The 17,175-nt window shown below is 40.5% G+C and overlaps 1 protein-coding gene across 1 annotated transcript in view; it reads right to left on the reverse strand.

Moving 5' to 3' along the window:
• MAN1A1 (mannosidase alpha class 1A member 1) overlaps positions 1-17,175 on the reverse strand; it is a 246,587-nt gene that overhangs the window by 141,131 nt on the left and 88,281 nt on the right. Inside the window, exon 4 of the mRNA XM_019479484.2 lies at positions 7,960-8,040. Coding sequence (XP_019335029.2) covers positions 7,960-8,040 — 81 coding nt within the window. The remainder of the gene's footprint in view (positions 1-7,959; positions 8,041-17,175) is intronic.

Genomic DNA, 17,175 nt, shown 5'->3' on the forward strand with positions numbered 1-17,175 from the left:
TATGCTGAGAGAGAAGACATCTCGCTTCCTTGAACTATCACTGCAGCTCTTCTATGCCTCCTTAAGATAGCAGTTCTACAGAAGAATGGTGTTAGTGTGGGCACCAGAAAGAGGGGAGAAAGGAGGGAAACTACATTAATTACTGAGAGTGCAGGAACAAAAGGAACAAACCATCCCAATGTGCAGGAAGACTAGCAGGTATGGCAGAAGACCAGCTTAACTTAACAGGGAACTCTTCAGTAAACTAAATCACAAAAAGGAAGTTTATAAAAAATGGAAACTCGGACAAAACTAGGGAAAAGTATAAGAGCATCTCTCAGGCATGCAGGGATGAAGTCAGGAAGGCCAAAGCGCAATTGGAGTTGCAGCTAGCAAAGGGAGGTGAAGGGTAAGAGGAAGATCAGGGAAAGTGTGGGTCCCTTACTGAATGGGCGAGGCAACCTTGTGACAGAGGATGCAAAAAAGGCCGAAGTGCTCAATGCTTTTTTTGCCTCAGTCTTCACAGGCAAGGTCAGCTCCCAGACTAATGCACTGGGCAGCACAGTTTGGGGAGGGAGGAGCAGCCAACAGTGGCGAAAGAACAGATTAGGGACTATTTAGAAAAGCTAGACATATACAAGTCCATGGGGACAGGCTGGATGCACCAGAGGGTGCTGAGGGAGTTAGCTGATATGATTGCAGAGCCATTGGCCCACCATCTTTGAAAACTGATGGTGATCTGGAGAGGTCCCAGGTGAGAGGAAAAGGGCAAACAGTGCCCATATTTAAGAAAGGGAAAAAGGAGGATCCAGGGAACTACAGCCTCACCTCATTCCCTGGAAAAAATCACAGAGCAGATCCTCAAGGAATACATTTCTAAGCACTTGGAGGAGAAAAAGGGGATTAGGAACAGTCAGCATGGATGCACCAAAGCCAAGTCATACCTGACCAACCTGATTGCCTTCTATGAGGTGCTTGGCTCTGTGGATGCAGGGAGGCCAGTGGATCTGGTGTGCCTTGATTTTAGCAAGGCTTTCGATACAGTCTCCCACAATATTTTCCCAGGCAAAACTAGGGGAGTATGGGCTAGATGAATGGACCGTAAGGTGGACAGAAAACTGGCTGGAGTTTCAGGCTCAGAGAGTAGTAATCAATGTCTCAATGTCTAGTTGGCAGCTGATATCAAGCCCCAGGAGTAGGTCCTGGGGATGGTTTTGTTTAACGTCTTCATCAATGACCTGGAAGATGGCATACAGTGCACCCTCAGCAAGTTTGCAGGTGACACCAAGCTGGGGGGAGTATCAGATATGCTAGGCAGTAGGGCTAGGATTCAGTGACCTAGACAAATTGGAGGACTGGACCAAAAGAAAATCTCATGAGGTTCAACAAGGACAAGTGCAAAGTCCTGCACTTAGGATGGAACAATCCCATGCACCGGTACAGCCTGGGGGATGACTGGCTAGGCACCAGCTCTGCAGAAAAAGACCTGAGGGTTACAGTGGACAATAAACTGATAATGAGCCAACAGTGTCTACTTGTTGCCAAGAAGGCTAATGGCATACTGGGCTGCACTGGTAGGTGTGCTGCCAGGAGGTCAAGGGAACTGATTATTCCTCCCTATTCAGCACTGGTAAGGACACAGCTGGAGAACTGTGTCCAGTTTTGAGCCCCCCATTTCAGGAAGGATGTAGACAAAGCAGAAAGATTCCAGCAGAGGGCAGTGAAAATGATTGGGGGGCTGGGGCACATGACTTCTGAGGAGAGGCTGAGGGAACTTGGCTTATTTAGTCTAGAGAAGAGAAGACTGAGGGGATTTAATACCCGAAGTAGGGGTCCAAAGAGGATGGAGCTGGTCTTCTCAGTGGTGGCAGATGACAGAACAGGGAGTAATGGTCTTAAGTTGCAGTAAAGGAAGTTTAGGTACAATATTAGGAAAAACTCTCTCACCAGGGGGGTATTAAAGCCCTGGAACAGGTTACCCAGAGAGGTGGTAGAAGCTCCATCCTTGGAGGTTTTCAAAACCTGGATAGACAAAGTCTTGGCTGGGATGATCTAGTTGGGGATGGTCCTGCTTTGAGCAGGGGGTTGAACTGGATGATCTCCTGAGGTCTTTTCCAACCCTAATTTTCTATAATTCTATGAATTAATAACCTTATTGCTCTATTAATAAATAATTCTATTGCTGGGTATTATTAGTCAACAGTGCTTGATAACCACCTCCTTCAACAATTTTTGAAAAATTAAATCTTGTTATGACTAGTTATGCATTTGTGCATTCCCACTACCAGAAACCATTGGGGGTGGTGGGAGGGAGGGCGGACACAACAGGGAGAGGAACAGGGACTGGTAAGGCCTCTTTCATGGGTGCAGAGAGGGCAGTACAGTCTGGCAGATGTCCCAGAACAAGTAAAGCTAGCCCACGGATGCAAATTAAACTGCTCTTACTACAAGCAAAACTGAAGATACTATCTCCAAAATAAAAACTTTGTTAATACACAGTAAGTCTTTGCAGGATAAACAGTAAGGAAGCAGTACCATATTATACCAGTTTGATAAACCCACAACAAAAAGTTAAAATCTAAGAACCACCTTCAAACTACATTTGCAAGTACCTGACATTTTGATGAAAAACTCATTGTGTTTTGGTTAAGTTTGAAACTGCTTTTGAATTCTCCCTCCAATTCAAAACTAACATTTAAATCCAACTCCAAAAATCAAACTTTTTTATTTTAAATCTGGTCCAATTTTAATGTTTTTGTACTGTTCATAAAAGGCTTATTACATCCAGCAAGACAATTTTTTTCAATGACTTTTAATGTAATTAGAGTTACAAGATGTGCTGTAAATGAGCCACGAAAAGACTTGGCTATCAGACAACCAAAGTACTCAATTTGTCACATTTTAAAGATGAGCAACATGGGTGTTTTTGCTCATATGAACTATTATGCAAGCAAGATGTTTTAGAATCTGCTCAACGTTATAATGTTCTTTTTAATTATAATCAAGCTTATAAATAATTATGGGACATCCAATATGGTGCAGTTCTGGACCATTAGCCATGGAAATTAAATTTAAAAGTACCAACAATTATTGTTTCTATCAATTTATTTTACCTTACTAAAGTTTAAATTAGACTACTAAAAGCTAAGCACACCACACAGTAAAAACACAATCAGATAAGGAGTAGGGAGAGATTTTTGCAAAGAAATGGCCTAGGACTTCACCCTTTACTCACAGAAGCTGTTTGGTCTACTTAGGAGGGCCTACTAACTGCATGCATAATACCATCTGACTGGGCTCATAGGCCCCTGGCAGACATTACATTTAGTGACATGTGCAAGAACTTTGGGGCTTGTTCCCATCACACATTAAATTGCACTTGTGACCAGGCATTAGCTGACTGGGGCTCCCACCCTTGGGAGCACATAGGAGCCCTTGACTCCCATGCACCCTGGAGGCTGGGAGCACCCAATCAGCTGGCTGCTGCTCCCAACTTCAGAGGTGCACAGCAGTCAAGACCTCTGATGCGTTTCCAAAACTGGGAACCCCAAATCTGCTGCTGCTCCTAGCCACCAGGGCACAGCGGTCATGGCTTTGTCTCTGATGTGCCCTTGGGGCTGTGAACAGCTGCTTGTTGTTCCCAGTCTCCCGGGTGCATAGGAGTCGAGGGCTTCAGTGCACCCCCAAGGCTGGGAGTAGCAGTCAAATGACCAGTGCTCCCAGCCTCGGGGGCATGCAAGAGCCCTTGACTCTGATGTGCTCCCAATGCTGGGAAAGAGGAAAGCAGCTGACTGGCTAGCTACTTAGTTTATTACAGATGTAGTCTGGGAGGCATCAGTATGTATCATTATTCAACCACCACAAGTTTATTTTTTTCCTGTTATTTAATTAGTTTATTTGTAGAGAAAAATTAGCCATGTTAATCTGAAGGCAGAGCAGAGATGCACCTTTCAGGTTAAATAATTCAGAAGTGCATAAAGTTTTATAAGCAACAGCTTACTTGTTTGGATGCTAGAAAAGGACTTTCAGGGAGCACGTGTTCAAACAGAAAAAACGATGAGCTAGAAAAAGCAGGTTCACTGCTTTCTTCTTCTCTTCAACCCACCTTCGGCCTCTCTCAGCAGTCCTCCCTCTTTTTTCCTCACCTATTTCCTATCCTCCACATCTAATTACTAGGGGTCTACCAAGGTTGAGGCAGCTGCTGGGCAATTTCACGAGCAGACCAGGAGCCTGACAGCCATTTTTGCAGGCAGAGCACAAGGCCTGCCCCCCTGCCCCCTCTTAATGGCTGAGGGGCCCTGCCCCTTGCTGCTGACTGGCTGTAAGGGCTGTCCATCATGGGCCCCCACCCATTACTGCTGATTGGCAGTAAGGGGCAAGGACATATGATAGACAGCCCTTGAAACCAAATCAGGAGAGAGGGGTAAGGCAGCAGCCATCTTGCCATGCCAGCAGCCCCCAGAGGGAGCTAGCATTTGATTTTTGGTGAGGTTTTTTTTTTTTTTTTTTCCCCAGGGAGCCCACCAAAAGCATGAATCCCGTGCTTTTTTGCAGGGCTTGTCTGAAATCATGGTTTCTACAAAAAAATTGCAAAACTGTGTGGTTTCAGTAGATCCCTACTAATCACTCTTTCTCTTTAAATACCTGCTCCCTGCAAATCCTTTCATAGCATGTGATAAACTGAGCTATGGCTTAGGAAAGCTTATGCATGTCTTAATTAGTCCATAAGGTACCACTCTGCCCTGCCTTCTGCCTTATTTCTGCAGAAAAAGGTGTCCAGGCTTTTTCTGTTTTTATGTTATGAGACAATGTCTAGATTTAACTTGATTTAAAAATGTGTTTATAAACATAGCAAAGCATAAACTATGTTTTGTATATATTTCGTATTTAAGAACAACAAGACTGTTGATGTTCTGGAATAAATAATGGAACCAACAAATCTAAAACTGTTCATTCCAAATAGAGGGGGAAAAAAAACCACTAATGGCCCACAGACTGTCATAGGAACAAATGGGACCCTCTTTCCATCTGCCTCCTAGCTTAGTCAGTTGTCTAAAGTTAACCTGAATTAACTTGGATACACATCCACTGATAGAAGAATTTGGGATAGGAATTGGAAAGTGACTTAAACAGCCAACTCTGAAGGTGGTAATTATTTACATAAGATCAAAATGTTTCTAAATAACTTTGAAACATAAATATAAAGTTTTATTTCATTAGGGTGCCCACAGACAGTATTTTCTTAACATAATTAATTATATTGAAAATTCATGTCTGCAATGCATCTATTCAAAATGACCTGAAAAAAGGATATCAAATGATCCACATGATGATGATGATGATATAAGAAAACATAATATAGGCAGTTTAAAGAATGAAGACTAGGTAGATGAAATAGAATTAAAAAAGGATAAAGGATTGCCTAGATCGAGCAATAATATTGCAATCCAACTGAAGAAATACTTTGGTACTTATTTTAATAAGCACTGATGTTTTGAAACTACTGGGCCACGTATACATGACAACGTATATATTTGTTGTAATTCCAGCTTCTGTAATCCATTTTGAGGTGATTAAGGCACAAGCTCTATTATCTAGACTAGATAAAAATATCTGAGGACAACACACAAGAATAAACTACCATTTCACTTGGAATTGGAATGGATGACCCAAGAGAATTTTTTTTCCAGTAATCATCTAAAAGGAAAATTTTAACTATTTAGCCATTTAGATTTTGTAATACATACAAGTAACCTATAATCTCTGCCTTTCCAATTGTAAAACTACTTGGTCAAGAAATACCATGTGATTACTGCTACAAAGCTGAAGGAATTCTGAAAGCTTGGGCCTCTCAATTGTCAGTAAATCTTTGATTTTTAGAAAAAGGCTAGTAAAAGAATAGGCTTGTGTGTCCCTGATGGAAAGGGATGTTGCGTGTTAACATGTACAAGGTAAGCGTGTTTATATTCTGATGGTTTACTATCCTAGTAAAGACCACCTCGTCAAACATCTTTTGACAAATCAATGACAACCTAATTTAAGGCACCTCAATGTCCCTCAACTGGACACTAACTAATAAGAAATGCTCTCTATATCTGTCAGCTTAATTAACAGCTAATAAGGACAAAAGCTCTCTGCAGTTCTTTAGTGGACAATAAGTTATCAAAGGAATATAAAACTGTCTTATCATAGAAGCATCTTTTGTAAAGATGCTGCATTCATTTGAGGGTCACTGAATTATCACTGGGTAACACTGACTTCAAAAGCCACAGTAAGACATTTCTATTAAAAATACAAGAGACACAAAGCTGACTGTGCGATTATGGGATTTTCCGTCACCTTTCCTGTGACTTTGTAACAAACCTATGTCCAAATGTTAACTGCTTCATGTGATGCTATTAAGTAGGGGGTCTGAACATAAGAACTTTAAGCAAATAAGTTATTGCTGAGAATATCAAGAGAAATGCTTGGTGGGGTATGATCAAGAGATAGAGACATGATAAACAAACAAGAATCCCTAAAATGTTTTCTCTAGCAACCATATATTTTAACATTTTCTACAGTTTTGTGGAATGAGATGGATATTCAGATACTTAATAACAAGAACAAAATAATTTAGGATAACAATATAAACTGAATGATTCAAAACAGAGTTTTTCTTGATGCTTAGTTTCAATGGTTCTGGTTGTCAAGAAAGCTCTTCATTTTACACAGAAGTAGAGCTCAACGATAAAGTATTTTGTATTCTTGGCCAAACTGTAAAATTCTCATATATAATATTTTAAGGTTTAAAAAGAGTGTACAACTCTCAATTTAATTACTCTTAGCCCTAGTCTTCAACTGTTAAATTTAAAGTGTTGCTTTATTTAAGGTTACAGTAGGCCTTTCATAGTTAAGTTAAAGATGAACTCTGTCAATTAATACTACTGAGGTGAAACATTAATAAAAATTAGTAAGATTTGGGAACTACAAAAATGCCAAGCCAAAAAATGTGATGCCATGCTTTTCTGGGAGAACTACTTGCCATATCCTCTCTTCCATGGTGGTAGCATTGCTAATAAAAGAAGGGATAAGAGAAAGAATTGAATGAAGCTTGGATATCAGAGCTTTGCTGCTGGGAATGACGAGGAAGTCAAAAAGAAATATCTAGTAGGTGCCTTGATGCTTGTAACTTAGCTGCCATTATATTTTCCCATAGGAAACTGTTGCCAAAAGGGGCACTGCTTTTGAGCTCCCCGATGTAGCCAGGCTAGCTATAGGAAACAAAACAAAGCATCTGTTCAAGATGAGAGGATAAGGGTTAGCTCTGCTTCCACTACCTATGTATGATATACACATCTGAGAATCAGTTTGAAGTACGAAGCACAAAACCACTGGACATGTTCATTCTCTCATTACATTTAAACTAGACCTCCATTCAGGGCTGCCCTCCAAAATGTCATAGCAACTCTAACACTCAGATGATCAGAAAACAAGCTATGGTGGTTCTAGTGGTCTTTGCCTGAATCTGTACCACCAGTTACACATTCTTCCCTCCGATTCTCCCAGTCACATTTTCTTCTCTTCCTACATTCTCAGTTGCAATTTTATCCTTTTTGAGAACTAGGAGTTAGCTGTGACGAAGCTTTAATTCACATCAGTGGATATCAGTACAAGTTAAATTTCCTTGCAAGGATTATGCCATTTTCTGTAACAAACTACTTCCAGCAGCATCAGAACTTCAGACTTCTGTTCCTCAGTACAAAACCCCTAGATATGTATTGGGCATGGTTTTACAACTTAGAACACTTCTCCATTGGTGACTTTTATACAAAACAATAGTCTAGGAAAAAGGAGTAAAATCTTTGGGCATCTTTACATGTGCTTGGGGGCAAAGAAATCTGCATTATTTAATAGAAACACAAATGGAGAAGGGGCAAAGAAATCTGCATTAATTCTGGGTAAGTATTTCAGAAAGATGATATGGATAAATTATCTTACCTCTTCTCCAGAAAGGTAGTATGCTGAAAGCAGTCCACCAACAAAACGAATGTTCACTTCAAAAACTGAAATTTCAGCATTCTGGGGAAATAAATAAGAGCATATAATTGGAACCAAATTTCAGTCTGTATGAAAAGTTATAATAGCTACTTTATAAGAAAACAAAAGCACCGTGTTTGTGCAGTGACAACTTCAATTAGAATACAAGACAAATACTGAGTTTACCACCTTCCACATTACTTCATGGGCCCAAGTTCCATTGGAAGTGCATTCTGCTGTTTACAAGAGGAAAGTATGAGGCAGATAAACAGAATGAGAAGCATTTAAAATATATCTTTTAAAAAGTTATTTCGTCTTCCTCACTTTAAAAACTCTGTACAGCTTTAGTTTTGCCTAACTATGAACATGGCTTGAGGCACGCCCAGGAATTTCACCAGGCATTACACCTTTCTCCTACAAGGGCAAGTTATGTTCCCTGGATGTCACAAACAACACTAATCAACTTTCCTACTTTCAGGTTCCTCCTCAGGAAACTAATGTGTATTGGTCTAACTTGATCACTCCTGTTTCCTCAACCTACAATTGTTTTAAAGGGAAAGTACATGATTTAATAGATTTAGTATACGATTCATTACAAAAAGTGTCTTGTTTAAATCAAAAGATTTCATGATTTTCACAAAAAATGCTATTTAATGATTTTCATGAAAAATGCAATTTGCAAGGAAATACCATAATACGGCTGCTTGCTGAGGAGTTCCCTAGCAAGTGGCCATATTGTGTGGCATTACCTTGCAAAAAGATGGAGCTGTGGGGGCACCTGCACTTCTGTGCAGCACCCAGTCCCTGCTCATGCCTGCCCCAGTCAGCGCCAGCAGTGGTAATGAGTCACCAGGGAGGGGTCAAGCGGGCAGTGGGAGGGAAGTGCTCCGTGCTGCCCCAGTAGGGCTCCTGCATGCAGAGCAGAGTGGAGCTGGGGGCAGGGTGGGGACAGTGGCAGGCGAGGCTAAGGGGCAGCAATGCGAGCAATGTGAGAGTAATGCTGCCCACATTCTGGCCTCCCCTGACTGCCTCACAACCCTTTGCTGGCTGCAGGCATCACTGAGCCACAGCCACTGTGAAGCTGGGTGAGTTCATGCAGGTTGAAGCCCCCTACGTGCCAGCTATGGCACCTGCACTCCAGCTCCCCACACCCATTTGGCTGGCACACAGGGGGGGCCCAGCCTAGTTGACCTCGGCCAGTATCACAGTGGCTCTGTGGTGCATGCAGCCAACGAAGGGTAGTGAGGGAGAAGGAGAGCTAGAGTGTGGATGGCATTGCTTACACATGGGGGCCCCAGCCTGGCCAAACTTGCCTGGCATTATGAGTTTGTTGGCTGCAGGTAACAGCAGCCGCAATGCTGGGCAAGTTCAGTCAGGCTGCGGTCTGGCAGGTGAGTCTGCCTTCCTTCTCCAATCACTAGTATTGTGGTCCAATTATGGGGAAGGTGCCACAATCTGGGTATGAAAATGGTGGCCCCACCATGATTGGGCTGCAGTACTAGTGAGCTGGGCCTGCAATTTCAACTAGGCTCTAATTATAAAAAGGTGCATTCATCAAGAATACAGAAACTTTCACTTTTGTAATGTTTATGCTCCTCCAGATTTTCTCACCCTTTTCACATTTTTGGGGTCATTCCTTGCTATCCTACATCCAGCTTAGGTCTCAATGCCACCAGACTCTAGTTGGTTGTATGACTTCAGTGGGAATACAGGATGACAAGAGTGGGTTTCCAGGCATGTAAATATTATCAACTCATGAACAGTTGCTTACAGATGTACACCAGGATTCTGCAAAGCATAATGAACACTACAAATCTGCATCTGATATAACATGTTGCTTTCAGAGCCCTCTCAAGACTGGCTGCATCATGAGAGGGTTACTAGAACAGAATATAAAATTTCTCTTCTGCTGGTTGTGCATTATCATCCAATTGACATCATCTGACTACAGCATTTAGCAATTTCTTATATGGTGCATCATTTTGGATTCCATTTTTATATATACATATTTTGTAATGGCTTTAAAGGGGCATTAAGTACCTCAAAAAGTAGAAAAACCATAACAGAGTTCTTATACCTGCTCTTTGAAAATGTCTGAAAACTAACAGGATAATGCAATATGACTTGGATTCATATAGTTTCTGAAAACTGACAATTAAAATACGAGTCAAGACAGCTCTCAATATATTCGGTTCAACATCATCAGGCTTGGAATAAATTAAAAAAACCCAAAACAAAACATTTAAACCAATATAAATAGGAGCAGACATCACATAACCCATATGATAGCCCATTTCCATCTTCTGGAAGCAAGTCACATATTGCAAACAGAAGATCACCCTCTCCCTGGGCACATGATTGAGATACTGTAGTAACAACTATGCTGAGCTGCTATCTTAAAATAGTTGCTTACCTGTCTCTCTAGACCCGAGGATCATTTATACCAGTGTAAATATGTTGTCTGTCCAGGCACCAGGTTACCCTTTCTCCCTGGACATCCTAGGGACACTGAATAGATATTGACTTTTACCTCAAAGTCAAAGAGGCCCAGGTAAAATCACCCCAGAATGCAGGTTATCCTACAGCGACATACAGCCATATATTACACATCTTCCTTATTATTCAAGGAAGCGTAGCAAGAAACTAAAAATGCAGTGATGGAGTCACTGATAAATCTGTGATAGAACTGTAGGTTTGGACCAGTCAATGGTCTAGTTCAACTTTCTATACAGATGCAGGATGTGCTATTCCTAACCATCCTGCATAGATTGCCTGTCAAACCTCCTCCTGAAATCCTCCAGTAAAGAAGACTTTATAATTTCCCTAATCCGTCTGATCCACTGTTTGACAAGTTAAAAATGTTTTTCCTGAGATACAATTTAAATATGCTTCCATTGCTTCGTGTCCTGCCCTTTGTAGCAAGGGAGAATATTTTCCCCTTCTTCATTGTTGTACGCTTTCAAATATTTGAAAGCCATTTACCTTATGCTACTTTCCTCCTGGCTAAACATGCTTAGTTTCTTCAACCCTATCATATATAGCTTCCATTCCACCTCTTTACTATCTTTGTAGCCTGTCTCTAGATCCTCTCCAGTTTCTCTTAAATTCTCCTTGAAATGGAAGTACTAAAACTGGATAAAGTTGTGCAGCTGAGGCCTAATCAGAACCAAGCAGAATTGATTCCGACTCATTCTGAGTTTGTGATTCACCACAACTCCTAGGTCTCCCTTGGTATGACTAATCAAGTCAATTGTGTATCTGCGCATTTGTTTTTTTCTAACTTGTTTGCAGCATCCATCTTTATTGAATTCTGTTTGTCATCTGTAGCCCTGTTTTCATATTCATTATGATCCTTCTAAATTTTCACCCTACCCTCCAAAATCTGACGCATCCCCGTTATGTTATCAGCTGAAAATCTGATCAATTACACACTCTATCCTTACTTCCAGTCATTAAATAAAGATGAAGGCAAGGCAGGATGGCACCTTATACAAGAATTAGGGGGTAGGGCAAATTTGTGGCAGGCATGTCACAAACAAACTCCCACACTGTCCCTGCCCCTCCAATCCCCTTCCCCTACCTGATCTGATGTTCTGCTTTCTGCTCCCTCCCCCATCTGCCACTGTGCTGCTTGTCCCCTCCCCAGTGTGTCACATGTCACTTTTGGCATACATACTCCAGATTGGCCACCCCTGTTATAAACTAACTCTTTGTGAAAGGCACAGGATGTCATGGACTACAGCCTACTTTTTCAGGCTCAAGCTCAGTTCCTACCCGGTCCTGTTTTCTGCTTAACTTCAGATTAGCACAGCTAACTCACTCTCATTAATAAAGGCGTTAAACAGATTCCAGAACAAATCCCTGTAGAACCCCACTTGACACCATGTGACAGTGACATGGGTCCATTTATGGTTACAGTTTGTTTGTAACTATTCAGTCAATCAGATATCCATATCCACATAATGATAATTCTAACCTACATTTCTGCAGCCTACTTAAGAGAATGGTATCAGGGTCTGTGTTAAAAGCTGTTGACACAGAAGTCAGACCTCTTTCAGTCTCACAGTTTGTGATCATGGAAACACAACTGTCTTTAGAAATACTTAGAGAAGCTGAGTGGTTGATCCCCAATTAAATTTAGTGCATCAGACTCCCTTGCTAGACAAGAAAAGCTGAAGTGTTAATTGTAGACTAGTCTGAAACAATGGTCAAGACTGTTTTGTAACTAATGCTAGGAGAAATGTTAAGCCTTTTCATTTAATTTTTGTTAAAAGCACATTTTTTCAAATTTTCAGAAGAGAAACTAACATCTCTTAACGTTGTCATGCAAATTTTCTTTTCTTGGATTAAGAAATGAAATGCCTTGCTTGAAACTATATGCCATACTTCTGCTTTAAAAAAGTGCTTTGCTAAACCCTTGTAACACCTACACACAGTAACAAACCCCATCCTTTCTGAGGAATCTAAATTTGGTTTTTGTTCTTGAAAGTAATTTATAATTATTTAAGAGGATAAAAATAACTAGGATCCTTGACATCAATCACTGAAAACAAATCCCAGAAAAGAAAAAGTCTATGACCTATGGCAAACAATTGCATTAAATGCATGATTGTTATTTTGAAACCATACATTTTTTACTTCAATAGGTGTTGAAAAAAAAGGATTTAAGGAGTTATTTTTGCTATTTTGTTATTCTATGGCAAATAATTCACAAAGTACTCCCCTGTATTGTATTCATTTTGGTTTGTTTTTGCTTTTTAAAAAACATTTTGCCAGTCTATTATGAAGGCATTCAGACCAGTGTTTGCAACAAACTTCATTAACAAAGCCACTAGTTACAGAAACAAATACATGAACAGACAATAAAATGATCTAAGAATATATAAGTCTTCAAACATATATTGCCTTAATTACACAAACCCACCAAGTTTGTACATTAACAGCAAAAACAGATCTGTTACTTTGTGAGTGGCTTACAGACTTAAATCACAGTCAAGAAAGTGGACTCTAATTTTTTGGGGGGGAGGGGCGGGGGGGGGAGCGAGAAGGGGGGTAGTCTCTCTTGCCAAGAAGACAAATATGATTTTAGAAGGGTCCAAACACAAAATTTGTAATTTCCTTCTCCTTGGCCCCTGGCAGACATTACACTGAAAACATAATTAACCAGTCAATCATGTCTTACTTAAATAGTGACCTGGTCACACAGTCATGCAATTAATGGCCCAATAAAAGAAGGAATAAGTTACAAAGATATTCCACAGAATGTGCAATAATTTTGTGGCCGGTTACCCTTATGCCTCAAATTGCACATGCAGTCAGTGGTATGGGACTGCCAATCAGCTTGAACTTGAAATCTTGAACCCAGTCCAGTGCAGTCCTGAGGCTGATGTCTCCCAGTCTCAGCTCCAAGACTGCACCAGAGTGTGGAATGTGATCTGGGGAGGTCCCAGAGCTGAGACTGGATAGTCTTAAACCTAGGACTACACTGAAGCCAGTTCAAGGCAGATTTCAACTGGCTCTGGTGAAGTCCTGGGTCTGAGATCAGCTGACTGGCTGTCCCAGCCACAGGACCATACCAGACTCTTGAACCAGCTCCAGTGTGGTCCCAGGGCTAATGCCACCCAGTCTTAGCTCCTGGCTTACACTGGACCAAGTTCCACACTCCACTGTTGTCCCCAGACTACAAGCATATGTACAGTACTCAAACAGCTGGTTTTAGATCCATCAAACAGTTTTTGTAGACATTCTGTAGTAAGTCTTGAACAGCTAACTCAATGGAATCTTTCTGAAATGAGAAAAGGTGTCAGCATTATAGGTTAGATAAGAGACAGCAAAACTCATAACCACCTCTAAGTGTATTAGAAGGATTTGTTGTTTCAAAGGGAAACAAACAATGAGGTAAGCATCTTGTAAACTGATTCAGTATAATTAGAAAGCCAAGATCAATAAGCTTACCCTAATATCAAAGGAAAAGAAGTTAAAAAGTACAGTCCTTCATTTAGCAAAGATTAAGTAGCGATTGCAAGACAAAGTGCAAGATCTGATACACCTTGAAATCCATATTTAACTTGTAAATGTTAACACACAAAGCAAGTTGTATTTTAATGAATTTTGACTGCTGTTATTGAATGCACAGGCTGATAAGATATGAGAGACCTTTTGCATTATGCAGTTTTAATAGGCAGCATCTTTGCTATCAACACTTCAGTGTTTTCATTCATCAGCATGGGAGATCAGCCACGTTTGATTAGGATTTTCAGCAGTCCTTATTCATGGACACAGGCAGCACAGGATCAGATATCAATTGTCCATTGCAGACCTGGGAGCATGTGCTTTTCTGCTTTTATGATTAAAAAGAAATGAGGAAAGTTAGATTATATTTGGTACAATGGCTTTATTTCCATTATTATTGACCAAAACAATCCTCTTTGCCTCAATGCAAAAACACCACTCAGCCAGAGTATCGTTTATTTGAAAAAAATGCCAATCTGCCGAAATTCCCTTAAGCTTTGCCTTCAGGTTTAATACTCCTTTTATATGTGTATGGTTTGAAAAAGTTTGAGATTAGTTCCCTTGTCATCAGAGCACAGCTTTGGACTGTTACAGAAGAATAAGGCCAACATTTTAAAATACTGCTGCCTAAGAAGTTGGCAGCTATAGTGTTAGACACAAATAAAAAAGTTATGGTTTTCAGGAGATGCAGTTACTGCAATTCCTATTTACTTTCGAATTATTATTTTTGCCAATACTTGTTGCTTCTACAGCCAACACAATCAATGCATGGTATTGCTGTCATGATGTTTTTGGAGGATTTCAACACTTTTCTCACCTTGTCATTTTATTGCATTCATTTTTTATTTAAACATTCACTGGCCCTCCCTCCTCAGTGGATAAGGAGGGGAAGAGAAGTTATTACTAATTTACAGTGAACTTAGTACTTCTATAATAATTACCTTGTCAGAGCACCAAATTATCTCCTATTATTAGAATGCTCATTCATGCATTCCTGTTTGATGTCCATTTTGATTATACAAGTGTGTACAGACTCGTTACAGAAGCTGGCTCTCAGTATTTTATCAGTTCAAAAGAGAAGGGAAGGTTTTTAGAACTCTCTGTTGACTTCCACTAAGACTTTTACACTTAAATACCATAGGATTTTTAAGGTCTCACCTCAATATTCAAAAGTAGGTATACATTGCACTACACTGATTGTTTGAACTGAGAAAGATCCTATTCTGCAGGGATAATACAATTTTACTCATGGCTATAAAAATCAGCTGGTTTGAGAGCTTGTACTGATCACAGACACCACTGAATAGTTATGCATCTGTTAAATACTGAAGATTAAGTTAGATGTCTAGAAAGCATGTTATATGAAAACATAGTGGAAGAATTGGGATTATTCAGTCTGGAGTAGAAGACTGAATGGTGATCTGGTAACATCATTTATTAAGAAAGAGATTGCTATAAACTGGCTCCATTATTTTCTGTGATCACAGAGTGAACAAGCTATCTATCAACAGACTCCAATTTTAAAGGCTAAATACTAGTACTGAAGCAGGCAAAAAAGCATCCAATTTTGCTCAATTTCAAAGAGCATTTCTTGCATGACTTGGGTCAATACCCATTTGCTCAATTTAAATACAGGTCTGCTCGTAGTTCAGTAATCTGTAGGAAAACCACAAAGAAGCCTGGTCCCCAATCCACTTTGAAAATTACGTTGTTTATAAGTGTTTTCTCCCTATTCCATTGGATTCTGTGAACCTATGACCAAAGTAATCTAGAACCAGGTAAATTATTTGGCCCTCCCTAGTGTTATTTTTATATTCTTCATTACACACTTGTCTGATGTCAGCTTGTGGGAGGCAGCAACCAGCCCTAGATTATACATGAAAACCTGCTGCAAATGTGGGTTACCTGCAGATACAGCAGCCTACCTGCCAAATAGAGTATATATGGAGGGAACACTTTCCACTGGCATGCAAGTCATACTTAACTGCCAACTGGTTTCCATGTAAAGTTAAAAGAAATGGGTTATCTTAAGGAGTGAAGGTTCTTGGCAAGGTCCAGGAGTAGCTGCTCATCTTTGTGCAACTGCAGTAGCATACAGACTTATCTGAGGCTCATCAGTTTACAGGGGCATTTTCACTACAGGTTTCCCTTGCTTTATGCAGGTTCTGTATGTGCAAATTCACTCTTATGTGATGACCCTTTTTATACCAAAAAATTGTTATATGCAAGGGTTTTTGGTTGTAGCTGTGTTGGTCTAAGGACATAAATGGATCCAGATTATGCCAGAACAAGAAATGCAAAGCTGCCAACATATCTCCACCACCCCCACTATAACTATACCCCAGAACAGAACCATCACCATTCCTGGATCTTACAGCTGCACCTTCAAAAGTGTTATTCATCTCATACAGTGCAACAAATGTCCTGAGGGAAAATATGTTGGAGAAACCAAACAACAACTGTGCACCAGAACGAACGCACACTGAAAATCTATCAAAGTCAAGAATACCCAACTACCTGTGGGTGCACACTTCTCACAGGACAATCACTCCCTCTCCAGTCTCTCAGTTCTAATCCTCAAAAGGAACTTACAAAACACCTTCCCTAGACGAGCCTACAAACTTCACTTCATAAACCTACTGGATACAAAAAATCACGGACTCAGCATAGACGTTGGTTTTATGACACAGTACAACCTGCCTGACATCCGATTCACCAGATACTTGCCTGACAGCTTCTTTTCTGCCTTGTACTCTTATCGCTGCATGGCCTTCCTTTGGCCTTTTTTTCCCCTGCTCTCTTCCCCCTCCCCCCTCTGCCTCACCTTTTGTCTTTCTAATTCTACCTATTTACATTTTCACTGACATCCTGCCACACTTTTAGCTTCTTTCATTTCTTGGAGTCTCAGAACAGCAGAGACTTCCCATGCCTGAAGAAGGGCGACTATGCCCAAAAGCTTGCCAGGAATATTTTTCCAACTACTCAGTTGGTCTAATAAAAGGCATCACATCTACTCAAAGAACCTTGCTTGCTTATATGCGAGGTAAATTTACTCTTATGCGATCGGTGTGGTAGAAGCCCACAGTCAGCTGCTTTGTGCGGTGCATTGTGGGAATGACGCACACCAAAATATAGTCTCCTTTGTGGATCTGTGCTCCTTGCTCA

This window comes from Alligator mississippiensis, chromosome 1, assembly GCF_030867095.1.
Source record: "Alligator mississippiensis isolate rAllMis1 chromosome 1, rAllMis1, whole genome shotgun sequence".
NCBI classification, from domain to species: domain Eukaryota; kingdom Metazoa; phylum Chordata; order Crocodylia; family Alligatoridae; genus Alligator; species Alligator mississippiensis.